The sequence below is a fragment of the Corylus avellana genome, chromosome 11 (assembly GCF_965113065.1).
Source record: "Corylus avellana chromosome 11, dhCorAvel1.hap1.2, whole genome shotgun sequence".
NCBI classification, from domain to species: domain Eukaryota; kingdom Viridiplantae; phylum Streptophyta; class Magnoliopsida; order Fagales; family Betulaceae; genus Corylus; species Corylus avellana.
Window position 1 is genome coordinate 3,036,823 of NC_142500.1, and position 27,126 is coordinate 3,063,948.

At 36.2% G+C, this 27,126-nt stretch overlaps 2 protein-coding genes, 1 long non-coding RNA gene and 1 pseudogene across 4 annotated transcripts; 3 read left to right on the forward strand and 1 right to left on the reverse strand.

Moving 5' to 3' along the window:
• Positions 1-2,479: 2,479 nt before the first annotated feature.
• Positions 2,480-5,227, forward strand: LOC132166406 (uncharacterized). Its single transcript, XR_015909475.1, has 2 exons — positions 2,480-2,751; positions 4,066-5,227. It is a non-coding gene; the product is annotated as an uncharacterized LOC132166406 (long non-coding RNA).
• A 3,746-nt stretch (positions 5,228-8,973) lies between these two features.
• On the forward strand, positions 8,974-9,750 carry LOC148582994 (putative F-box protein At3g25750). Its single transcript, XM_088511767.1, has 2 exons — positions 8,974-9,097; positions 9,206-9,750. The coding sequence occupies exons 1-2, from the start codon at positions 8,974-8,976 to the stop codon at positions 9,748-9,750; spliced, it is 669 nt and encodes a 222-aa protein (XP_088367893.1).
• Positions 9,751-11,796: 2,046 nt separating this feature from the next.
• On the reverse strand, positions 11,797-18,628 carry LOC132165185 (subtilisin-like protease SBT6.1). The gene is made up of 7 exons (XM_088511734.1): positions 17,856-18,628; positions 17,239-17,367; positions 16,957-17,109; positions 16,448-16,569; positions 15,615-15,799; positions 12,106-12,640; positions 11,797-12,036 (listed from the first exon to the last, which is right to left on the reverse strand). Exons 1-2 carry the CDS (start codon positions 18,450-18,452, stop codon positions 17,239-17,241), a joined length of 726 nt encoding a protein of 241 aa, XP_088367860.1. The 5' UTR covers positions 18,453-18,628; the 3' UTR covers positions 11,797-12,036; positions 12,106-12,640; positions 15,615-15,799; positions 16,448-16,569; positions 16,957-17,109.
• Positions 18,629-19,217: 589 nt separating this feature from the next.
• On the forward strand, positions 19,218-24,853 carry LOC132165186 (uncharacterized; annotated as a pseudogene). The gene is made up of 11 exons (XR_015909467.1): positions 19,218-19,475; positions 19,995-20,189; positions 20,312-20,396; positions 20,552-20,627; positions 20,960-21,136; positions 21,244-21,346; positions 21,625-21,734; positions 21,885-21,974; positions 22,094-22,174; positions 23,374-24,210; positions 24,495-24,853. The product of XR_015909467.1 is annotated as an uncharacterized LOC132165186 (transcript).
• The last annotated feature ends 2,273 nt before the right edge of the window (positions 24,854-27,126 follow it).

Consider the following 27,126-nt stretch of genomic DNA (forward strand, 5'->3'; position numbering starts at 1 on the left):
TGTAAAATGGATGGAGAAAGAAAATTTCAAATATAAAAATTTTGAGCGCCTTTGTTTGTGTTTCGACATGGCAAGTAGAATCCTCTTTAAAACGAAAATAAAAACAAAAACTACAAGGTTAAAAACTAGAAATACTAAAAGTTGTGAAGCTCGAACAACCACAACAACAGCTCTCCAGATCCAACATGAAATACGAGGTATTTGACTTGTCCTTTTAAGAAAATTCATCGATTGCTTCAAATATTTACTGATTGCTTCAAATTTGTACCATTTTTTTGATTAGCCGATTCTTTCAGAATGTCATTGCAAGGACCTGCCATTATAGAAAGCTACTGGCAAACAAGAACCTTATAAAAGACTCCACACTCCGATCAAATATAATTTATCCTTTTTCCTATTTTGGGAGTGATGTATAGGCTAAAAGGAAGTTTGGTATTAGAGAGACTGTTTGGGAAGTACAATTATATTTCATCTATAGGCATGTTATCGACAGCTAATTCTTTTTCCTTTTTTCATGTATTAAAAAAGTTATTAAAATTATAACAAAAAACTAAAAACCAATGGGTCATCTTATTATTATTTTTTAATTTTCTTCGTCGTTTTTCAAATTTAGTTTTTAATTTTTTTTAGTTTTAGTTTTTATTTTATTTTATTTTTTATTTATAAAGATACTTATGTCTTATTTTTATTTTTTTTAAGCAACTTTTTGTCTTTTTGTTGGCATGGGAGCATTGACATTGTTTAAGTAGTTTATAGGGGACATTAACATAATTGATAATTTGGAAAAAAAAAAGAAAAAGATTTGATAATGTGGTGAACCTGGTAGTAGTTTAAGATGATATGTATACTTATCCTAGGAATATAATTAGATATTGCATTAGAATATAAGAATATGATGGTATAACATGTAAAAAAAAAAAAAACAATACTAGCATTGTAGCACAGTATGAGAATTAATTATTTGGACTCGAAGGGGACTTCTCAATGGTATTTTCAAATAGTTTTGAACAATTTAAATTGTAGAAATGCTTCAGGTGCTTTTTTTTTGGAACTTAACACTGAAATCTATCATTAAATACTATTATGCATTTTTATTTTTTATTTTATTCAAAAGTAATTTTCACTGTCATGTCAAATAGTAACGAATTGAAGGGTTTATTTAAGATTGCAGTTTTAATAAGTGCAATTTTAAAAATTAGCAATTTAAAAAACGTAATTTTTAAAATCGCAAGAGCGTTTGGTAAAACAGGTTAATTTGTTTTTTTATCAAATATTTGTTATACGAAATCCTAATTTTGATTTAAATTCTCGTATTTTCAAATAAGTGCTTATAGAAATCATAGATTTTCTTTCTATTTTAAATTAAATAATTTTTAAATCACAATATCAAACACCGTACATTTTATGATATATTTTAAAAACACATATTATTTTTTAGCCTGCTAACAGTCACAGCCCACGAAACCAATGGTTCCATTTAGTGGGCACAAATAATAAATCGCCCGCGGCCAGTGTTTACTCAAAGCAATACGCAGGTAGACCTAGAATTGGGCAGCAAGTGTTTACTCGAAGCAATATGCAAGCAGCAAGCAGACCTAGAATTTGGCAGAAAATGAAAACCAACGTCGAGGTAAGCTACAATCCAAGGTTCCACTGCTACTTTACCATTAAGATTAGTGTTCTGTAATTGAAACAATATTTCTCTTTCTTTTTGACAATGACCGCTTAGCATCCAAGAAAATCAGATAGATTTATTTATTAATTTTAGGAAAAATTACAGTTTATTCTTTTAAAGTTGACAGTATTTCTTAATTTGAACATATTAACTAAATAAATACTATATGTAATATGATAATAGTGATTAGTGTGTGTGAGTATGTGACATAAAGCGTTTTACGTTGTAATTTAAAAAATACTTAATCTAAAATAAGACGAAAAAAATACACAATCGAAAAAAAACACAATTTTAAAATCGTAATTATTTAAATTGAAATAACAAACTGATCTTAAATAATACTACATAACACAATTTTTATTCTTAATTCCTAAATTTTTAATTTTTAATTTTTTTATTGAATTTAATAATTTAATTGAATTTGAATTTGATCTATAGTATATAAGTGTAATCGTAGCCGTCCAAAATGTTTTGTTGATCTAATAGCCGTTGGATGATATTAATGGACAACAGCTATCAAGCATTTACTAAGAAGTATGTAGATGGTGTAACAGAGACACCGTAAGCTTGCCTTGTTTGATCTAATCTGACGAGTAATATTAAATGTTGAAAACATATAGATAATCAATGGATAATATTAAACAAGCACACCAGATCTAAGTAGAGACAGCCACATGGAATAAGATTTTGGTAAAACGAATCAAACCGTTAATATTTAAAATTTAATTATTTTTCCAAATCCAACGGCTGCAAATTAGAGAACCCATATTTAACCTAAATCTATCATCTCTGAATCTCCCCATTCTCACGACTCGCCTCTCACAGTCTCCACCACCATCCTCCTCGCCTCCATTCTCACGACTCTCCTCGGCTCCTACCACTACCCCAGTGCCCCCAACAGCAACCACCACCACCATCGCAGCAACCACACACCTCGACGCCTGGCTGACGCTGAACGGCTCGTGCCCGGTTTCCAGGAACTTGCTGCTTCCAACCCCGCTGTCCACGCCGCTCTCGGAGGTCGTTTCACTCTCGCAGTACGCCGCGGATCGAAGGCGGAGGAGGTGATAAGATTTGTGAGTTTTTCTTTTCTTTTTGGGTTATTTTTTTCTCCGTTTCTTCTTGGGTGGTGGGTGGTTTGGGGTTTTGCCGTTTGATGTGTTTGTTTGGTTGCCCAGAAAAATGTGTAAATATTTTTGAAAAGAAGAAATATTTAATTTTAAATAACTTTGTCCATAGCCGTAACCGTTGAAGTGAAAACGATGGATTAAGAAAGGTGTAATATTTAATGTTCAAATCTTATCAAACAAGCAAACAACATTAATGGATGCTGATGATGTTATAAGAGATTGATTAAACAAAAAAAAAGATGTTATAAGAGATGGGTTAAGGTGAGCTTTTCATTTTCCTTTTCAATCTTTTTCTTGTTTCGTTGATTTCTATGCTTTGAAATAGACGAGCTCGAGCTCGAGCAGGGTTCAGACCCTATCGAGCCGAGCTTGGAAAAAAAAAAGATACAAAGGTAGAAATATGAGCTACTGTTCATGGATTTTCTAATGGGTTTATGTTTTCTAACTGCTTCCATTTTTTTTTTAAATTTTTTATTATGATTTAACTGCTTTCTAATGGGTTTCATCGGATCTGAGATAATCACTTCCCAGTGAAAGGCTGATCCTTAGTTTTGACCATCAGAAGAGGTAGATCTAGCACTCGCACTGTTCCAAATAAAATAAAAACAGAATGAAATAGAAATACTAACCCCAAAATCAAATAAAGATGCAAAGGTAGAAGTATGAGCAAGGAGATGGGGCTTTGTAGGGTAGGGAAAGAGAGGATACGGCGTTGAGTAAGCATGGTGATTCCTCGCCGCACAGAACGATGACAAGATTTTTGATGAGAACTAGGACGTCTGGTTGATACGTTGATTCCTACTTGGTTTTGTTGGCTTTCTCTATCCTTTTGTTTGAGATCTGTCTTTTTTTTTTTGTTTTTGTTTTTTTGTCGTGATTTGAGTTCAGTGAATTTCTCATGATGTGAAAATGAATTTTAATGACCCATGAAAATGGAAGGAGATTTATTGCTTATTGAATGTCAATATTTTTACAACTGTTGAAAGAAATATGTGATTTTTATGTTTTGCTTCATTGCATGATATAAGGCTTTGTTTTCTAGATATGGAATTGAAAATATTCATTTGAACATAGATAGAATTAGTGGAATGATTTTTATATATATTTCCCTTATCTGATGATAGCTCTTCTGTCCGTTTGTATGTGTTGTATCTGCAATTTTGACTGATTTCTTTGAGCTGATCATTAGTTTTTGCCTTTATTCCCTCTTTCTTCATAATCTAAGATATGTACTTATGGGTTTTTTTTTTTTTTTCCCAGCACGTGAGTCTGTGAGTCTAAAGTTAAATTTGAAAGATCTCTTCCTCCAACAATGAGATAAAAATTGAAATCTAACACAGATGCAAGCCTTTTCCAAGAACACTTTTTCTTAGGATATGTCTTAGTTGACGAACGTGGGGTGCGGTTTGCAAAAGCTTTTAAAATTAAAAGTCAAAGTCAAAGTCTTGAAATACAAGTGGTTGAGGCAAAATCACTTGAATTTTGTTTATTTAACTTGTGGGGCAAAGGGTGGCTGCTTGGGGTAGCTGAACTTGATAATCGTGCCGTCGTAAAGCTACTTAAAAGCAAGATCATGCCATTTAAACCAAGCCAAAAGGAATTAAAAGGCATTATTGATCGGTGTAGCCTTACACTTACACCGATCAATAATGCCTTTTAATTCTTTTTGGCTTGGTTTGTATGGCATGATCTTGCTTTTAAGCAGCTTTACCAAGGCAAAATTATCAAGTTCAACTACGCTAGGCAACCATCCTTTGCCCCGCAAATCAGATAAACAAAATTCAAATGACTTTGTCTCAACCACTTGTATTGCAGGACTTTGGCTTTGATTTTTAATTTTAAAAGCTTTTGCACGCCGCACCCCACGTTCGTCAGATAAGACATATCCCAAGAAAAAGTGTTCTTGGGAGAGACTTGCATCTGAGTTAGATTTCAATTTTTGTCTCATTGTTGGAGGATGAGACTTGAAGTTGGACAGTTCCCCAATTCTTATAGAGCAAAGAATAAAAAGTCTTTAAAAGAAAAACTCGCAAGTCTCACCCGCTGTCACCGAAGATTTATGACCTTGAGAAGCTAGCGTACGCGTCCTGGAAGCCAAACTGTTGGGATCAAAAGGCCATGAATTTGTCTCTGAGAATTAGAGTCTCGGAAGTAAACAGGTCTAACAAATGAGCTGACATTTGGGCTTAGTTGGGCTCACTTGGGAGGAAAGTCTGTTAGATTTGTTATGGGCAATTTTATTAGTATATAAAAAGGTGAGCTTTCATTTGTAAAATCATTGACAACGTATTCGGGTCCACTTTGGTCGTGTTCTTTAGTTTCTAGTAATTGGAGCCTGGCCCATTTCCACCAACATTATTTCCATTATCCTAGCTTCATTAATCTATTCATTTATATTGTTATGGTTGTTCATTCAACAAACTATCATATTCTAATTTCCATCTCCTTCTCATTTAAATATTCAATTTCTTCCTTAAATACCATGGAGCTTTTTCTATATAAATTTCTTGTGGACGATTAAGTTTTTCTATCCTTCATTGTTTCTAGTAATTAATGAAATGCATTCATTCATCATCTATAGAGACTAGGTTTTGCTATCTCTCTTTTGGGACCCTTTAATTTGTATCATTTAGCCATCTTTGTGTTAAAGCCCAAAAGAGTCTTGCCAAAGTGTAGTGTCATTCAAATTCACAACGGTTGGCATGGTATATTATTAGAAAGCAATAGACAGTGACCGCTTCAAGTACACTATATTTAAAAGCTTTATTTTTTACCGCAATTTCAAACATGCTCTAAATCATAAATAGGATAATATTACTCATAAAGTACATAAATTTAAGACAATTAAATGAGAAATCATTAATTGTAGTTACCTATCAATATAGCCATGCATATTGCCATGTATATACCCATATTTATACTAAATCAAATAAGAAATTATTAATTGTAGTTACCTGTTTTGGAAGGCCTTTATTTGAAAGTCCACTAATTAAGCACAAAATATTAATCTCCCATATATACTCCAGTCTCCATCCATTCGGCTACCTAAAATGCGTACATGAAAAAGTTAAAAATTAATCTTTCTATTCTCATGTTCTTTCCAATACATGCATATATCAATGGCTTAAAATTTATATCATTAAAAACCTTGAACCTTGATTTGTTCCACCTAAGTACTGGTTTTAAGTAGTAACAATTTTTCCAAACTCAATATTCATGCTAGCTACCACACGTTAAAATTTAGGTCATGATGAAACTTAAACCTTAGATTTTAAGAGAATCTATACGATTTAGATTTTAAAAAAACTTAAAAACCATTTTTCAAACATAAGGTTTAGGATTAATTTTCTATATATATATATATATATATATATATATATTAAAATATCTCCTTTAAATACTTAGACTTGGAGTAGAGAGAACTCTTACACTCACTTGGAGATAAACTCAAACAAAGATAACTAATGCAATACTAACTCTAAAATAAATAATTAGATAATTGAAATACAAATAGACGCATGTTTATCTCTAATATAAAAATACTGATAACAAAACCAATCTAAATTAATCTTAAATGAAATCTAATTCATATTAAATATAATGTCTACTCTATCACTAGGTTACTTCCGTAACACACACGGCACAAGCACAATTCCATTTTTTAAAAAATTTCAAAACGTTAGTCTACAGGATATATATATAAACTTCCAAAGATTAATTAGCCGCTTAATTACTTCGGTGTGTTTGGGAGTGCGTTTTTTAAAAAATAATCTGCGATTTTAAACCAAATCGCAACTTTAGGGTGTTTGGGATTGCGATTTTAAAAACGCAAATTTTAAAATCGCAAAAAAATCTGCGATTTCCATAAGCTGATTAGAGGGTGCTTATTTGAAAAGGTGCGAATTTAAAACGAAATCACGATTTCTATTAAAAAGATATTTGGTGCAATAGTTACCTTTTTTAGAACGAGAATGAAAAAAATACCAAGAATACCCACCTAAAATATATTAAAACCCTTCTTTTCTCTTTTTTTTTTTTTTTTTTCTTCATCCCCTCTGTCTTGTTCATCCTTATTGGTAATTTGGTCATGAAACCGCAATTATATGCTAATATTATCCAAACACTCAATTGATAAAAAAAGTACTTTTTAGTATGTTTTACCAAACGCCTGTGCGATTTTAAAAACGCAATTTTTAAAATCGCACTTATTAAAATCGCACTCCCAAACGGGCCCTTCATCTGATAAGTAGAGTAGGATATTTTACTTAGTCAAAGCCTAATTAATTTCAAAACCCTAAGTCCCAACCCCCTAGCATTAAATTCTAAAACAACAAATGTGTAAGACGGACACCAAACCCTAGCCTCTCTTTAATTCATTTTCCTCTGGCTTTGATATAATTTTCTCTCTACATCGCTTCTCTCTCTTGCAAAATTTCGGTTGCCCTCATCTCTTCTATTACCAGGGAGTGGTTTTATTCTTCTCCAACTCCACGTTGCACGGTATAGAATCATTTCCTTTGCTTTGTTCATTTTCTTGTACGTTCTCTTTACATGTGCTTTGTTCAACGGTTAATGTCTTACTTCGAATTTTTGTCTCTTTTGAGGAAGATATTTCCTGGCTATTTTTCACCTACAAATCATACTGAACCCCGTTAAAAATAATCATAGATGCTTAGGGCATGCACAAGAGTCCAGTGGCATGTACACAGAAACAAGGGTGAAGTGGCACCGCGGCAATTTTTTTTTAAAAAAAATATTAAAAAATAAAAAAAAAATGAAAATAGCCTGGCGTGCTTAGCACGCCGGCGTTCTCAGAATCACGGCCCCAGAAACAAACGCTTTGTATTTCATTAATGAAGCATTCTTCCATTAATTATCAACTTTACATTACAACCTCATCAAGCTACAATTTCGTTACTAAAACCCCCATTCTATTAGTCAGGGTCATTAAGTTGGACGGTCAATCCATCACGTGCGTGAACAGTATTTGTGAATAGTGTCGTGAACAATATGGTTGACCATCCGACTTAACGGCTTTGACTAACAGAAGGGGGATTTTGGTAACAAATTGATAGTTTGATGGGGTTGTAATGTAAAGTTGGTAGTTGATGAGGGAAAATGGTCATCACGTGGTAGTTCATGGGAGAAAAGGATAATTTCCTCAAATCGATACCTTAAAAGATTAAAATCTTTATAGCATTAGCACATCTTTTCTTAGATTTTCGTTAAATGTAGGAAATCAAATTACTTTTTACTTCATTATTCAAATAAACCTTAGAATAACTTTCCTTAAACCATATAAATATTCTTTAAATTAATATTAAAGTAAAGAAAGGAAAACCATTTAAATATTATTTTAAATAAATGCAAGGGGAAAGAGAGAGGAAATAAAAAAAAAAATTATATTAAAATAATGTTAAGAGAATGAAAAGTGTTGCCCACGTGATTTTTTTTTAGGAGTTTTTCATACATTTACAAAATGAAATTATATATAAAGAAGCTGCTGTTAATAGTGTTTAGGGAGTCCAATATCATTGTTTGTCCTTGTACTTTCATGTCATACAACTATTATTGGTTTTATGGAAATGGGTTTTGATAAGAGTAGGTGTTTTTTTGTTTTTTCTAAGAATTTATATAGCATTTAGGCCTTTCTTATTTCTTTGTTTCTTCAAATCGCTCTCACAAATCTTCATCAACAAGGTTCTGCCTGCGCGTCTGGATTGCGAAACAAGAATGGGGAAACTATTTCCTTCTTCTAGTCGTTGCTTGCAAAGGCTTTTTCTGTTATGGTAGTGATAATCCTTGGAACCCTTTGAAGGGTCTACTACTTGTGCACAAACTTTCCTCCTCCATCCCTAGACAAACCCTTGTTGGTAGATGTACGGCCAGTAATCGTGTGTTATCATACTCTCAATGGCCCTTGGGTTCACAGCGATGTTTCAGTCATAATAGTACTCGTGAAGATGAAGATGAAGATGGTATCTCATCATCCCCATGTCTGATGTTTTCTCCTTGGTTTTGGCCTCAACAATTGAATAAGTTGGCGGTTGGGGGCCAGAAGATTGTAACCCTTGAATATCCAAAGGATGTAGCATTTGATGAGATTCTGGGATCATCTTCACCAAGTTGGATTGCCGTTACCAATGCTTTTAACGGTGATATTGTCTTATGAATCCCTTCACTGAAAAAATTGGTAAGGTCTATCAGGCTACTCCTCCTCCAGTTGTTAGGCTTCCGCCTACGAGTACAATGCCTCAAATGGACGTAATCATAGAGTGTTGGAGAAGAGACTGTATAGAGAATGAGTTATGAATAGAAATAAGCTACGATGATTTCATATCTAACATTGTTTGGTCATCAAACCCCATGTCCCCCGATTGCACCGTGATGGTTGTATAAGGTCCAAATAGGGATATTGCATTCTGTAGACCCGGAGACAAGTCGTGGAGTGATGCCTGCTTGGACTTGGAATATCGAGACAGTTATACGCAATTACTAGTGTATTCCAACAAGAGCAAATTGTTCTATGCCCAAAGGTTCGACGGAGGAACATTTGAAGGTTGGGATCTCCAACAAGCTTCTTGTCCTAAGACGATTCATCGTCTTGATCATACTAATTATGAATCTGATCCGCCTACTCGAAAATTCGAGTACTTGGTGGAATACTTGGGAGATATTCTTCTGGTTGTCCGGTATTTAGATCCGCCTACTCGCCCCCCTTCAAAGACACATAGATTTGATGTTTTCAAGCTTGATTTCCAACAGCAAACAATGGAACGTGTGGAGTGCCTTGGTGATCGTGTCTTGTTTCTATGTATGAAACACTCATTTTCTGTCTCGGCCCAAGACTTTCCGGAGTTAAATCCTAATTCTATTTACTTTACTCACGATGATGTGGAATACTGGCCTGAAATTTATGAAACTAGTGATGGGTATACGCCATAGCGCGAAGATTATGACATTGAATTTTACTGCTTAGAAGATCATAGCATCACACCCCTTTTTGACATGGCAGATGGTCTTTGCGATCCAGGCTGTTGGGTCATCCCGAAGCCTCCATATATGTAAACTGATCGAGAAAAAAGACAATTTATTTTTTTTCTCTTATGAACATTATTTCCATTTTGCAAGTTTCGTTAATCTATTCATTCTTGTTGTTATGGTTGTTTATTCAACATACTACCATATTCTTCTGTCCCTCTCTTTTTCATTTAAATATCTAATTTCCTCAAATACTATAGAGCTTTTTTTGTATAAATTTCTTGTGGACAATTTAGTTTTTCTATCCTTCATTGTTTCTAGTAATGAATGAAATGCATTCATTCATATTTTATAGAGGCTAGGCTTTGATGTCTCTCTTTTAGGACCATTTAATTTGGATCATTTAGCCATCTTTGTTTTAAAGCCCAAAAGAGTTGCCAAAGTGATCATTTGGTATAGTCAACAGTGTAGTGCTTTCCTAACTGATCATTCAAATTCACAACGATGGTCACCGTATATTAGAAAGCAATAGACAGTCACCAATGCTTCGACTTGAGGCTCATATATATATGCTCAGATGCTTTCATTGTTAAGGATATAAATCCTTCGAAGTAAATGTTGATTTTGTATTTTCTAAATCAAGGGATTTAGAATCCCATCAACAAGGAACAAATTTCAATCTTTAGTTCCAATCGCAAGGTAGCTTCATTTTTAATTACAGGGAATGATTATTCCCATTCCTTATCCAAAAGGAAGAAGAAGTGGATGATTCTTTAAATGAAAAGGTGGTGGGTTCCTATGAACAAACCCAAAACAAATTAAAACAGTACAAAAATAGTTACAAAATGAAGGAAATTGGTCAAATAGGTGACCTGATCCTCTTAATTGGCTACTCAAGGCGGTTATAGAAGCAAAAGAAGCATAGATCGATTAAGGCAAACCTATCTGAACTTCCACTTAGAACCAGCAACAACTATTAGAAAGAGACTGAAGTCGAAAATGCACTATAGTAGTTCGATGTAGGGACTACAAGAAAGAGAGGAACCAACGCAATTTTGATTTCAAAAGTCTTTACTGTAAGATCAAATCGCCAAAAAGCTAGGAAACAACAACGCACAAAACAAACAAGCAGCAAAATAAAAAAAGAGCTGAAAATCACAAGGAAAATAAAAATACATGGAAAATAAAGAAAACTATAAAAAAGTCCACTGAGCAACAGATTGAACGGAGGACAGGGCGAATGGAGGCAGGCGGGAGAGCATCTAGCAGCAACTTGGAGGACACATAGTGGCGCATGGTGGCTGGAACAAGGCAATGATGGCATCAACAGAAAGCTGGGAGGTTAGGGAAGACTCTGGTGTGACACGTCAGAGTTGAGGAGGAAGGGTTAACAGATTTGGCTTGAAAAAATCCAGAGTTGAGAACCACCGTAGAATCAAGAACGATAGTACACGGGGTGGAAAACAGCTAGAGGGGGCAGATCAAGCGAGGCAAAGTAGGAGGAGGAAGAAGGAATGGTGGCACTACTCCTTGAAGGAGAAAAAAAAAATTGCTTTTAGTAGGTAATTTAACACTTATTTTCGGTATGAAATTGCTGTTTGAAGTTGCATTCCGAATCCTTGCTCTCCATTTGAGAAATTCATTTCAATTCACATGCCTTGGCACTTCGCATGAGTGAAGTAATTTACTGGTCTTTAGCTGGTTGCTTTTTGCTGTCTCAGTATTCCAGTTCAGAGTTTGGATTGTTTTGAAACGCATGGAGTGGTCTAATATTGTTGACTTGGAATTTTCAATACTAATGCTGCACGACCAAATATAGCACTCCATGCAATGAAATATTGTGCCAAAATTGATTATCCTATGGTAGCCAAAATATGAAATATTTCATACTACAAATGAAACAACTGCATTTCATATTAATTTTTTTTTTTAAAAAAAAAAGAAAGAAAAAGAGTGCATCCATGCAATTTATCTAAACAGTTAATTGCTGTACAGTGCATCAAACAGAAGTAGAGACAATTTCCAACAATCATTATAAGTAGTAGCCGACTACTTCTTATTATTATTGCATCAAGTTCAATAAAAAACAACAATTCCACAACAAAAGTGCAACTGCAGCAGCGAGCCATCACCTTCACCGCCCACTTAGATCAGGATACTCCTCCTGAGGGGTTGTTCTAAAACTGCTGCTATTGGTTGTACCTCTTCCGCATTATATTCCGCAACCCACATGAAGCTCCTTGAGTGGTCCTGTTAAACACCAACTACGCATTACAATAACATTACTTTAATAAATTAATTGAGGTCATTAATATTCACCTGCCAAGCGGACACCTACAGAAACGACGGCCTTAGTTATTCTGTGTCTTGGCCATAAACAGTTTCATTTTTGCAGCCCCACATGTCCATAGAGGTGTCATATATTATGTCTACTAGCTGCAAGAACAAAAGAACATTTCATAAACATCACACAACAAAAGTGATGGTTGCATTTGTTTTCGCACAACAGTGAAGTCTTTCCATATCATGTATATCTTTACTATCACTATAACAGATTCGCCTTGAAGAATATAAAGCATACAAATTACTCATAACAACCCCTAAAAATGAAAAGAGTAAACAAGAAAAAGCAAACACCCTTAAATATTTGCAGAGGGCTTCCAAGGGAATTTTTCCATTAGAGGTGCGGCAACCTCACAGAGAATCCCAGAAACAATCAGAGAAAGTGCAAAGAGACCATAGTACACAATTTTTGCAAGCCGCTGGCTAATCCTCGACACCACAGTCCAGCACGCATCACAAGCACAAGGTGCCCACATCTTCTCTTTTCACAATCAATCCACCAGTTTCAAGTCTACTCGTCAGAAAAAAAATATATAAATAAAATAAAATAAAAGAAGTTAAGAAAGAAATCAAAGTAGCTGATAATTGTAAGAGAACAAACTTGAAGAAAACCATAACGAAAGTAAGAGGCAAAGGACAAAGACCTCGTAATACAAAGCAAGCATTTCCAATGCTACTTAATCTAATTAAAACCCTAAAATTATCAATCAACAATTATTTTGAGTGAAAAACCAAATCCACTTTGAGCGGAAAACAAAAATATCGCTGCAGAACAAGGTTTAAGCTACATACCTCAAAACAAAGGTATGTTCAACAAGATTTTTGCTCTTGGCTCTTTCGCTCCTCTACATTTTGTATCCGTAATGGAAGGAGATGGAGCTCTTCGAGATGAACTAGATGCGAAAGTTTGAGAAAATGGAGCAAGATGAAGCAGTCTGCAGCTTCATAAGGCCATCTTTCTCCATTTTAATTAATGGCAGGCCCTTTGGCCTTTATTCCCTACTAGAGGTTTGAGATACGATGACCCCCTTTTCTCCTTTCCTTTTTATCCTTGGCTCAAAGGTCTTCTCTAGACTTTTGCTCAAGGAAGAAGTGGAAGGTAATTTAAAGGGACTGAAGATTGCTAGACATTGCCTTGTCCTTACTCATCTTCTTTTCGCACCTTCTCATTTTTGGCTGTGTAACCAATGCTGAAGCCTCCTACATTCGTGGCTGCCTTGACAAATACACTAGCTGGTCGGGGCAATCCATTAATGCTAGTAAGTCTACTATCCATTTCAGCGAAAAGACCAACCCTAACACCATCAATTCCATTCAAACCATCCTTCCTTTCAATTGTAATCCCTCAAACTTCATTTACCTTGCCTTGGCTTCCCCATTTTGTTTGGCAGCTCGAAGATGGGGTGTTATTCATGATATCCTAGATAAAGTTCAAGGCAGAATAGAGGGTTGGAGGGTTGAATCCCTCCCTCAAGTAGGGAGAACTGTTCGAATCAAAACAATTGATGCCTATATCCCTACATATGCAATGAGTAACTTTCTCGTCCCCATTGGCCTTGGCAGCAGGTTGGATAAAATGTTTGACTTTTGTTGGAGTTTCCCCCCAAAAAAGCCCGCAATCTTTCTCTTAAATCTTGGAATTTCTTGTGTCTTCCTGAGGCCTTGGGAGGTTCGGGTTTTAGGGTCATGATGGATGTTAACTTGGCTCTCATAGCCAAGCTTGATTGGAAGCTCTTATCAAACTCAAACCGCACTTGGGTCAGTTCGGTGTCCCAGCTGCAAGGTAAGTATCTCAAAATTGGAACTTCTCTATCCTCCCATACCCCCTCTTCTTGCACTTGGGGAAAGGAATCGTTAAGACCCGGAACCTTCTTTCTCGAGGGGTTTGTCATAGCTGCACTTGGGTCAGTTCGGTGTCCCAGCTGCAAGGTAAGTATCACAAAATTGGAACTTTTCGATCCTCCCGTATCCCCTCTTCTTGCACTTGGCTTTGGAAAGGAATCCTTAAGACCCGGAACCTTCTTTCTCAAGGGGTTTGTCACACAAACTCTTTTCTCTCCATTTGGGATTCTTCTTGGATTCCCACCTCTACCTCTTTCAAACCCATTCCTAAAAACCAAAGTAATCTCTCCCTCCTCTCCCTCACCATCCAGGATCTCATCTCTCCCAACACCCTTTCCAGGAACCTCCTAGGAAAGACTCATTTGTTTCAGATTTATGCTACAGTTGCTTGTGACCTTTCTTGGTTCCACGGGAATAAAGCAGCCCATGAAGGGGTCATTCCAGATGCTCGGACGCTATCCTTCTCCATCAAGAAAGTCTCTCTGGAGCACCACATGGCTTAGAAGAACATTTCCACTCCCCTGGCAGAAAAATGGTCCCCCCCAATTGATGGCTCCTTCAAGATTAATTTTGACACAACAATTAGGGAGTCCTTCTCTGCCCAATCTGTCATATGCCGTGACTCCAATGGAAAGATTTTCAAGGCTATATCTCAAATAAGGCCCCCTTGTGTGATCCTACTTATGGGGAGGCTACTGCTGCCTTCCTTGCAGCGTCTTTGGCAGCCTCCCTCAAGCTCAAAGATTTCATTTTGGAAGGCAATTACTTACAAAAAAAAAACATTGATTCAAATGCACCTTTCGTATGCATTAGTGAGATTACTTATAGATCATAACCATTCAAAATATATATGCAAATAGCAAAAGTAGACATCTTCAAGCACTAATAATCATAGCCAAATCATCATTTTCTCACCTGAACTTGGCTAGATTGTTGAAGATCTATGATTACTAGATTGTTGAAAATGATGGTTTGGCTATGATTAATAAATATTCGTTTGCTCACATGAATTCGAATAGTGGATACTAGTGCATGTTAAGGGCAAAAATAAGACATTTTTTACACAAAAAGATAAGCAAATAATTTATATTTTCACTTTGTTATCTCTTGGTTAATGACTCTTCGGGTGCTTTTGGCATTGCAATTTCATAGACAAAAAGTGTGATTTTAAACCAAATCTCAGAAAATGAAAAAAAGGTAAAGCACCATCATGAATGGGGTGCCCACCCTATGACATAGTTGTGTGTGTGGCGCACATAAAAAGCCATAGATCCTTTCATAATTGCCCCATAACAAACTCTATTGTGGCATGAGCAGGCAAAAAGGGCCATCCAAGTCTCCAGGAGTTTCCTTATAAACATCAAAAGGTAACGCTTTTAAATTCTTGCTACATGCACAGTCAATGGCAAGGAACATCATATGCACTTCCGTTAGCAAGGGAACATCATAAATTTAAGACATTTCAACAAGGCAATAAGCTGATTGCTTTTTAATTCACCTTGTCAAAAAAGAAAGCAAGAGATATATATTTTAACAACCAAAAGAAAGAAAGAAAAGAAAAAAAAAAAAAAAAAAAAAAAAAAAAAAAAATTCCAATCTCTGGACAAATTTCAGTTCCTATGAAATGAATGATTATAGTGTACCCATGAGGAATCTCCCAAGTACTCATGCCACGTGAAGAAAATGAGGCTATGTGGTCACTGTAGTCAATGCCATCAACACCAATGACATCACTCTGGTCTACTGGATTGTTTAAGGTGCCATAAAGTGGTCCATCATTTCCAATTGCCGAAACCATAATTATGTTATTTGCTGTTATTTCCCAAACCTAGAGAACAAAGCAACATTAACCTATGTAAAAGGGGGGGAAATGCGATTGTGACAAAATTAATCTAGCAACCAAAACATAATTTGGGAATATCAGGTAATACTACTATTAGCATTGTGATGGAAGTAACTGCAAAGGTATTACGTTAACACATAACAGGCCATGTTGAAAATAAGAAGTTTATTATAGATGATTATGCTGATATGATTCTTCCAGTTTTTCAATGGTAAGTAAATAAATTAAGGACTCTTTTTATCACCCCCAAACAGAGTAAATAAACTATGCAGCAAATAGGCAGGAGAGCGGGCTGCTGATACAGGGGAGTTCATCATGCATTGGTTCAGGGGGTAACAGTGAAAGGAAAAGTTTGGGGGTGAATGGGTCGTTGGATGTGGGTATGTCTTTGGAAAGCTCATCAGCTCAAAGGGTCAATTATCATTTGGGTGATCAGTTTTGGCATCTGGTGGTAGATGTTGGACAAAAGAACAACATGCCCTTTTTGAATTCTTGCTCTGGAACCCATCTGGTGCTCTTGGAGAATGGGGGCGGAGAAAGCAATACATTATCCCCTTTTTTTTAAAGAAAAAAACCTATTAAATCCAATCTTATCAAGTCAGTTAGAGACATAACAAGCCAACACCATCTTACCTTCTCAACAAACGGGAGATCCAAGTAATGAGGTCCGCCTATACTCAAATTCAATACATCCCATCCATATTGGTTGCAATGGCATAGTTGAATGCATCAAGGAACCATGACGTGTATGATACCTGCAATAGGCTGAATAAAATCTTCTCACAATCTCAACAAGTTTTCTTGACAAAATCAAAATAAAGAAATAAAAAAATAAAAAAGCCCAATAAACATATTATGTACTAAATACAAACTTCTCAAAAACTCCTGAAAACAAATTTTAGTGAACCATTGAAAAATAGATTCAGTCATTTTACAAGTCGTGCTAGGCTTTCTCAAACTTAGGAGTACTTAAAAATCCTATGGATGAACTGCAATTCAGAATTACACATGATTGCAGAACTTGAAACCGAATATAGAGGATAAAAGGTAAGATATAAATGCAACTTCAAGTCTGAATGGTGTACATAGAAAACTAAATATAAGAACACACAAGCAGTAATACCAGTAACAATGTGCATTACCTGTGCATCAGTAAATACGCGAAAAGCATAAATCTCGGTATCTAGAGCAAAACCAAGACACTCTGCATCTCCACCAGCAATAACACCAGCAACAAATATCCCATGTCCGAGATTGTCATTTAGCGTATCCTCATTTGTCCAGTTTGTACGCTCCTGAACACAACCTCAAAACTAGTAAAACTCCTCCACTAAAAGCACATCTAAAGTTTGCTTACAATGGAAATAAAGACATTAAACATAAAAACAAAGAACAATCCAAAGGATTCTCCCTATCGGTAATACCTAGATATTACGAAAATGTGGGTGATTAGCTCGAATGCCAGTGTCAAATATGGCCATTTTGACTTTTGCACCAGTGTACCCTTTTGACCAGAGAACTTCCGCTCCAAACAAGGAAGTAACTTGAGATCTCTGCAACCATAAAATGGATGTTGGAGCATAAGAATACATCAAGAACTTGAAAGGCCATGTTCTGGGCGCATCAAAAAGAAGCTAATCATGTTCTAGTCTACATCCATAAGCAGCAAAAGAATGTAGATTCTTGTAAATATCTGGCCTCAATAAATAAATTTTCACAGCGTTCAGAGTTGTGTATTTGGAAACACGACATGGATTATGCAAAAAGGAACAGAAACACTCGCATTAAAAACTTCCAACACCATAGAAACTACATATATCATAAGAAAGAACCAATGACAAACACGAAGTTGACAAATGCTCCATATCAATTACCAAGAATTTGGCCAGCATCAAATTTCATATTTTTCACTAACTAATACACGCGGGCTCTTCATATCTTGCAAGTAACCAAGTTGAAATTTCATTTTCCCATTTCCCAATTCCCAAATTTCCCACCAACCAAACAAAACCCAAATTGCAACGATCAAAGACAAAATTACCTGCATCAAGAGCTGGCGTCCTAATTTAACCGAAGCATTACTAATTGCGGAGTGATACTCGCCCTCGCCCTCGCCCTCTCTAAATGACATCGCCGTGAAAATCTTCCCCGGACGCTTCTTCCCGTCCACAAAAGCCCCAACCCTAGCCCTAGCCCTCTTCTCCTCCCCAAGCAAATCCTTCCTGTAGCTCAAATCCAAATTCACATCCTTCACCAGCCCCAGCTTCCCAATCTCCCCTACCACCCTCTCTATCGCAAACTCCTGGATCGACACCAACCCAAAATCGGTCGGGTACTTGGCTGCCGGGTTCTTCCGCTCGATCCATTCCCAGCCGTCGGATTGAACCCTCGATTCCAGATAAGCCCGGTGCTCCTCCGCGAGCCTGTACTGGAGGAACCGGACGATGTAGTGGTTGCGAGGGGCTTGGGGTCGAGGCAGAGTCGAATTGGGTAGTGAGGGATTTAGGGTTAGGGTTTGAGATGCGAGAGGAGTGGGTCTGAAACGGAGGAGAGAGAGGGAAATGAAGAGGACGAGGAAAGAGAGTGATAGGAACGTGAAGGTAAATGAGGAGGAGGAGGAGGTTTGGCGGGTGATCATGGCAGATAAGGTGAAATGGAGCTGGGTGAGAGTTCGCTGATTTGGCGGGAAAGTTCCCGCATCGGAGACTGGAGAGATTGTTACGTGGAATCCGACGCCTCTTTGTTCAGGTGAGTTTCGTTTCGTTTCTTTCTTGCGTTTCTCTCCGTCTCTCGGTGGGAGGTCTTGGTGCGAGACGACACGATTTTTTCATAAGAAATGTTCAAAATATAGTATATCATTTTGTTTTGGGAAAGAGAAGTGCTACACGCACACTAACTAACTGTACACTCCTGCTGACGTGGCACTGCCATGTCAGATTTCATTATCCCACGTCATTTTTTTTTTTTTTAAGTCATTGTATCTCATTTCTTGCTGTCAAACTTCTTCTCAAAATTGTGTGACGTTATGGATTATATGATGTGATTTTTAAAATTATTTTAATATATTTTTGATTAATTTTGCAGTTTTCAACCGTTTACTACTGATTTAGATCAGTCTTATTACCAAATTACTTGTTTAATAGTTGTGCTACTATGATACTCTTTGATATTGGATTGCTTGTTGAAATAATTGAAGTCAGGGGAAATTGACATAATTTTTTTTTATTTATTTATAAGAGGTGAGTGAGTGCTTTGTTGGTGGGTGAGGGGCGAATAGCAATGCCTCCTCTTGGTAAGAAATTCATATGCTCGAGCCATTTTATCCGACTTTTTTTTAAGAAATATTCAATTTATTGACTTAAGCGTTGCACTGATAGTTTTTAAGGTGAGTGAGTGCACAGGGCACAGTACGCTCAGCAGACTATGCCGCGAGGCCTAACCAGAACCACCACGTCAACCTTCATATCCACGTCCGTCCCCAGAACAACACCACCAATATGCTGCAAACGCCCGTTTGTGTCCCATCGCCATTTCCCTCGACCTCGCTCTGTTACTTGGACTCGGTTCCTGTGCAAGTGCTCTCGTAATGCCGAAGACCCCGTCGACTTGGCTTTCACCAGGCGAATGGCCATGGCAGGCCTCAAACCCCACCACCGAATCGGTCAGTCACTTTCTCTTTTCATACATGTTTGGTTCTTGTGAAAATGTAGGGGTACATGGAAAAAAGATCGAATTTTTCATTTAAAAAAATCGAAGTTTTTTTTTTTTTTTTTTCTTCTCATTATAGTCGCTATTTAGGAGGATAGGAAACAAACGAAACCCAGGCTGAGCCTCGCCTTATTCAACTACGTCCCTTGGTTTAGTTATGGCTTTAATTTTGATTCATGGGTTATAATTTGGCCTAATTAGTGATATGTATTAAAGTTTCTTTTTGTTCAACCTTTGGCCCGAGTTTGGCTTGTTTAGTTGTTTACATAAAGTTTTTCTATCAAAAAAAAAAAAAAGTTTTGTATCTTTTTCTTTGTAAATTGCTGAATAAGTTTTTGGAAAATCAGCAAAAAGAAAACAAAATTTTTAGTCTTAATACGGTTTCCCTCAATAGCATAGGAGGGAAAAACCCATTTGACTGGCAGACTGAGAATTTTGTCGAGTGACTGAAATTTCTTTCGTTGGTGTTTAGCTTTGGGAGTCTCTGGAGGCCCTGACAGTACGGCACTTTGTGTTTTAACTGCCAGTTGGAAAACCAATGGCCTTAATGCTGCTGGAGAGAGTAGTGGTTTCATTGATGGGATTTTGGCAATAATTGTCGATCATGGGCGACGTGCCGAAAGCAAAGATGAGGCAAACATTGTGAGCAATCGGGTTTCTCAAATGGGTACACTTTGCACTGACATCCTTTTGGCTCCCCCTTCCCCCTCTTTTTGGTTTAATATCGTGTATTGAGTTTAGATATTCAATGGCAATAGATGGGCTGGGGCTTATATGAACTTCGTGTAGGAATCAGATGTGAGATTGCCCATTGTGATTGGCTAGATGGTAGGCCAAAACAGGGTCACTTGCAAGAAGCAGCTCGTGACATGAGGTATTTATTTATTTATTTGTCCTGTTTGCAGATTAGTTAGGCATCTAATACTTCTCTGGGTTTTTTTATCTTTAAACTTGAATAGAAAAGATTCAAACTATGCTCTAATTTGATGAAGAGAAGTTGCTTGATTTGCAAATTTGGTTGAATTTCAGGTATCAAACTTTTTAGAAAGTTTGTGACCGACATCAGATTGGTGTTTTGCTTATTGCGCATCATGCAGATGACCAGGTTCGACCAACAATAGTCTCTCTCTCTCTCTCTCTCTCTCTCTCTTGCATCTTCTCGTGTGTATGTTAGCACGCGCACAGGTGCATGGCATATGCATTAGTGTATCTTACATGTTCAAGTTTATGGTTCTTAAGAGTGTTCTGAGTCCACTCGCAGGCATAGACAGTTTTGTTCCATTGATGCAGAAGTTCCTTATTCATAAATTCAAAATTGAAAGAAATAATCTGTTTATGTTCTTGTATTTATGGTGCTTTATCCTCATCTATGTTGATTTCAACTTCGAAGGCTTGTTACAAATGCTAGACATGTAGTGATGCTGAGACAAAATGCAGGCGGAGTTATTCATTCTTAGACTGTCTCGCAATAGTGGTGTGCTTGGACTTGCGGGCATGCCTTTCACATCTCAAATATTCTCTACATATTCACATTCTTTTGGTGGAGTCTCAAATAAGCATGTTATTCTTCTTGTCCAACCACTCTTGGATTTTTCAAAAGAAGATATGTACAAGGTTAGTAGTGTAGAACTGTAGAAGACATACGTTGTGAGTTCAATCTGTATATATCTTGAGTTTGGCACAGAAATTGTGTTGAATCGCCATTAATTTATCTTTTGCAGATATGCCTTTGGGGTAATCAGGAATGGGTGGAAGACCCATCAAATCAAATTCTTTTCTTTGCGCGTAATAGGATTCGAATGTCATTAAGGGATTTGTCATCATGTGAGTTGGCTGAAATGATAGCTCTCATGGTGTAGTTTAAATCTGTAAACTGTCTACTATAAAATGTGGAATTTCACTCACTCTCTCTCTCTCTCTCTCTCTTTTTAGTTCTTGTTCTCTGCTGGCAAAAAAATAACATTATCTGTGCTTTGCATGATTTGCTAAATCCATTGAGGTGCTGTATGTAATATCTCCTTATTTAGGGGGTGCTACCACGACTTTTCTTAATTGCAAACACGAGCTTGACATATTCAAATAACTTTTTGCTTATTTTTCAGGCATATTCAAGTCTGAGCTACAAGCAGTTATCTCTGCCTGTCGAAGAACACACTCATACGTTGACCAAGTTTGTAGTAAATTGATAAACGAGGCAGTGGTCGTCATTAATGTAAGCAGATTTTTTACTGTTTGTATTTCGATATCTATATAATAGACTAATTTTTGCATTTGAATTTAGTAGATCAATACAAAGTTCTTTATGTCGTTAATCCTACCCATTAGGAGTACGCAGTTATTGATATGTGGATTCTGCCTGCAGCAGGGTTATGCTGTTATTGATTTGCAGATTCTTAATCCATCAAAACTGGAGGACATATGCCTGTCAAGGTTTCTTGCGTTGGTTTTGCAGGTACCACAATCCTTAGCATGTATGTTGTCTGACATCTTCATTTTTTCTTAAGAACTCTTCTAATTTGAATTACACGTGTCACTGCTCTTGTTAAAACTATATTCATTTGAATCTTTCAGTTCATCTCGCAAAGGTATAGGCCAGTTAGAGGAAGTGCTTCAAAATTGCTGTTGGACTACATTCGTACTTTCCCATGCAAGGTACATCTACTTTCACATATATATGGTTCTTAGTTCTTCATGAAATCATCTATTGGTCTCGCGCGTTGTTCTATATCCCAAATGCATAGCAAGTTTGGCGTGCAAATTAGACACAAACGTCCCTGGCAGTATATTGGATAACCCTCTCAAGCTTACACAAATGTCTATATTGCATGCGTTAAAATTTCAGTTATAAAATCATGTACAAGTTGTTATACATTATTAAATCTTTTACATTTGATTTGTTGTCTGCTTTTAAGGATGTAATTTTCACTTTTTCCAGAAAAATTCATTTAAGATTTTGAGAATAGAAGTTTGAAACTCCTTACTTCTAATGTTCTGACTTTGCTCTCTCTCTCTCTCTCTCTCATTTACTTGTCTCTCTTGATAACACCTCCCTTTTTAAACTCTAATTTCTTTTTTCGGAATCTGACAAATGTATGTCATTTTCATCATATATAGGTGAACTTTTTATGGAAATTGGAAACCAGTACCTTTTTTTTGTAATTATATATTCCACTGAGCTGGAAATCAGTACTTTATGTTGTATACTGATGTCCAATTTAGAGAGCAAATGATTATTTCAGTTGTATATTTGTTTATTAAAAAGTATTATTACCTTAAATTTAAGCTTTCATCAGCTAACAGAAAGGAACAACAACCCACCCCCCCCCCCAAAAAAAAAAAAAAAAAAAACCTGCCATTTGCAAGGTAAGTGAAAGGTATTAAACATTTATGTTGTAGAAGGAATTTTCCATTGATTATTTTGACTTTACTAAATAAAACCAAGTCCATGCTGTAAACAGCATTGAACATTGCTGCGTTTTGGTCTAGGTAATTCTACTTTCATGTTTTCCCATTCATTTCCTGTTTTTAGTCCATTTAACTGAGCGTTTCATCTTTTATGCTTTCCTAAAATAAGAGCTTGGCCACTGTAAATGTCACCTTGATGGCCTTTCCAATGTAAGAGGAAGATGTCACAATTCTTGATCTCTGGCTTCAGAATCCAAAATGTATTGAATTGTTTTCTTTTTTCTTTTTTAAATCTTCACTAGTGTGTGTCCATGTGTTTGCTTGTGACTGTGCTTTCCATTAAGCGTAAAGTGGTAGACTGGTAATTCAGCTTTTATTTAAGCAGATGACCTGTATCCTAATCATTTTTAATCTTTATTGATTCTTGATTCTGTTTTGCTTCTCAGACCTGCCTTACGGCAGCTGGTTGTTACCTTTGTCCAGTTCCGGGATCTAAAGGCACCAAAACCCTGGTTTGTTGTTCTGTTGATTGTCCTTTGCCTTCAAAAACACAACCATTTCATGCATGCACTTATGGAGAACAGGAACACTGTGTTCCATGTGAGTTAGAACAAGTTCTAGTGGATGGAAAATTGTATTCAGACCAATTGGTTCTAGATGAATCCAATGTGCGTTTTTTGAATGTAACATCAGAATCAGTTTTAACTGAAGCCAAAAGACTTGGTATGTTCAGTGAGTCAACGTATAGGAATATTCTCTTATTGCAGAGGGAAGAAACCAAACGCTTCAAGTCCAAAATTGAACTCTCATCTGATTCTAACTCAAAGCATGGGTTCATATCTGTCAATACATTGCAGAGTGAACCACTTCAAATAGGGGATGCATGTTACTTCATGAGCAGATACTTAGTCAAATGGAAATTGAATGAGGGAATTGATGGCTGTGCATTTTCTGAGAAAGCTAATTATGACTTGGATTTGGGAGGGGAAAGCTGGCAGTGTCATTGCAGGTCTTGTGTAGCTGAGGTGCGACACATGGTTGAATCTGATTGGATGTATCTTGCCAAGCTGTCAAAAGGTGCGAGTACTTTGGATAAATTTCAACAGCAAGGAGTTCTCTCAACTGATAGAGTGGAGCAAATACCAAAGAAGATAAGTCGATGTTTAGAGTATGCAAGGTTATCAGCGCAAAGAGCTCTCTTCTCATTGAAGTCTATTCCAGTTGCTGCAAGAGGAGGCCTACCTGTCCTAGTCAATCCTCAAGGACTGTTACTAAGCATCCCAGTAAGTGGACCATTTTCAGTTTTCTAACAGAGACGAACCTATCCACAAATTAAGTTCCTTCTTATTTTCTTCCCTTCTTAAATCTCAAAGCAAAAACTTTATTCTAATTTCTTATGAAAATTGACCCTATTTATTAAAGGAGAGACTCCAGTCTGTGTATCTTAAGAATATATTCAGATCATAAAAAGACAGCCTCTAACTTTATTTCCTTTCATAAAATCTTGTTTGTATTCAGCAGTTGTGTCCTCTAAGACCTGACAAATCCTATATTATTTTCCTTTCAGAGCATTGGCTTCAACAGTTGCCCTTGCTTGGTTGTATCTGCAGAATTCATAGTTCGTTTATCTAGTCTCTGTACATAGCTCAACTGTAGTGGCTTCAACTATCAAATACACCACGAAGCCCAGCATGTATTTTTGACTTTTGTTCTGAGTATTCTTCAAAGTATCTCGTAAAGTCGGTTTGTAAGCATCAAACCTCAAGCCGCAAGAGCACATTGTTGACCTGTTATGGCTTATATTTTCGTTCTTCTTTCATGTCCGGTCAGACACTGCTAAAAGTTGATGTATGGAGAAATTTATGTGGTAATAATTTATTTATTAAACCCACAGGATTAGGAGTATTATATTTGAGTAATGCTATATATTGGTCAAATATTCGCGTTCTATCCACTCAGCTGACATGGCATGCTTCAGTCAAAAACCGATGTCGGAGTTGACATGTTCTCTAGCGGCATTAGTAGTACCACTACCAACATAACGAATAGGTTGGGCATGAAATGAAAAACCCTCATAATAATAATGATAATAATCAACCAAATGATTAAACGGTGAGAGTGAAAGTTTCTCAAGCTTCGGAAAGTTGTCTGCATGCAGGGATGGAACTAGGGATTTTTATCGTTAGGGGCCAAACTGCATGAATACATTTCCATATGTACAGCAGAGGAAAACTTCTTGTACAGAAATCCCGCAACAATTGGTTCAATCGGGGGGATAATAAAAATTTCTTTGGGATGAAAATGGAACTAAAGTGGAGGAGATGTCTATGATCAAACTAGTGGCTGAGCAGTCTTATAGGAAATTGCTTGGACCAAATGGTTTTGTATTTAATACTCTGAAGAAGAAAAGGGTGTCTTATCCAATTCAAATGCAGTTTTATGAAGAAGTAATTGAAGGGATGGGCAAGCCAGTTACAGTTGAGGAAATTCGACGGGTAATGTATCACTAAAGTTCTTGAAAATCGTTTGCTCCCAGGTTTGGATGCAATTATTAGCAGAAATCGGGCAGCTTTAATCCCCCAAACCCAAAGGAGTATCTTAGAAAATGTACTTTATTGCCCATGGGTTGGTACATGATTACTATTAGGAGAAAGGCAGAGGGTGGCTTGGGGTGGCTACCGGTTAATTTTGATTTTTTTAAAAAAATAATTTAGTTTGAAATTTTTTTAGTTTTATTTATATATATATTTTCTATTTTTTTGGTATAAATTATTATTTTTAGTTTTATAAAAGAAAAGTAATGTTTGAACAGTGAAACGTCACCTTTTTTTTTTTTTTCTAAAGGTGACATTTGAACAGTAATGTCACCTTTAACGAGGTGTCGCTTGAGCAAAAAAACCCTTCAATTATTGATTTTTAACAATAAACATCAATATCCCAGAATATCAACCCCATGTTTTGTGATGTTTGACAAGCGGCACTACTTGAAAAGTGACTTTTTTGGGACAAAAACGCTACTTTAATTTTCATGCATCACTAATTGGGCTTTTTTTTAAGTGAGAGTGTGCAGTTGGTATTGTATGCATTTCACTTGCTTAAAATGTCATTGAGATGTGAAACAAAGATCCAATAATAAGAAGACAATGAAACTCTTGTTGACGTTTTCGTATGGTAAAATGTATATCTTTAGAAGTCGCAAAAGATTTGGTATATACTGATATACATATAGTTATACTCCACATAAAACACGTACGGCTAGATTGGTTGTGTAGAAGCATATATATATATATATATATATGACTTATGCATTGATATTTGAGAAGAAAGAGATTCCTTCTCATTCTTTTCCTCTTAATCTAGTTTAACGCACCCGAGCCCGGTTTAAGTTTTGGACTTTGGAGAATTCGACGCAGACCAAAAGTTTCATAGAAAAATGAGACCCAACGTTTTCACAGAGGTAAGCTACAATCCAACCCTTGCTTTGCTTTTCGATCACCATCACCATCACTATTGCTTTACCATCTCTGCTTGGTATTTGTAAACCTAATAAATATGCTTCTAGGGTTAGGGTTTGTTTTCTCTTCTTTTAGATGTCCCAAACAGCCCATTTTGGACAGGTATGACTAACCTAGTTTGCTTTAAACTACCCTCACAAGATTTGAAATTCACACGTTCTCAGAGCATAATGATAATGGTGAAAGATTAATGGTGTTTTCAAATTCAGTGACACACACGTACAAGTAAAACAAACCTCAAAACTTTCGTAGATATATATAGGATTTATTTAATTAGATTATATTTTAATTCACAAAAACACAGTGTATGTATGCATGTGTCTACTAAATCAAATTCTTAAAAGTTACGTGATGTACGTAATACGATGAACAAACTATAAACATATGATTTTTGTATGCAAAATTTTAATTTAGAAAATTAGACAGATTTTTTTTGTTATTAATATTAATACAGATTCACAAGGTTAGCTAGTTCATCGAGACAGTCGTTGCAACAACGTGTCATTATAGAAAGTTATTGGCAAACAACAGCCTCAGAAGAGACTCCATACTTCAGCTAGGTATAATCTTAAATTTTCTTATTTAGTTCAAGCCATATAAAAAAACACATAAGGTGAAATATGAGAAATTAGAAGCATAGTCTCACTTCTTTTTTTTTTTCTGTTCTTTTTCTATTATTATTTT

Coding starts and splice junctions, on each gene's coding strand:
- LOC148582994 (XM_088511767.1), top strand. CDS start 8,974: ATGAATCCCTTCACTGAAAAAATTGGTAAGGTCTATCAGGCTACTCCT. Junction 9,098..9,205: donor AGAGTGTTGGAGAAGAGACT/GTATAGAGAATG, acceptor TGGTTGTATAAG/GTCCAAATAGGGATATTGCA.
- LOC132165185 (XM_088511734.1), bottom strand. CDS start 18,452: ATGATCACCCGCCAAACCTCCTCCTCCTCCTCATTTACCTTCACGTTC. Junction 17,368..17,855: donor GACGCCAGCTCTTGATGCAG/GTAATTTTGTCT, acceptor TTATGGTTGCAG/AGATCTCAAGTTACTTCCTT.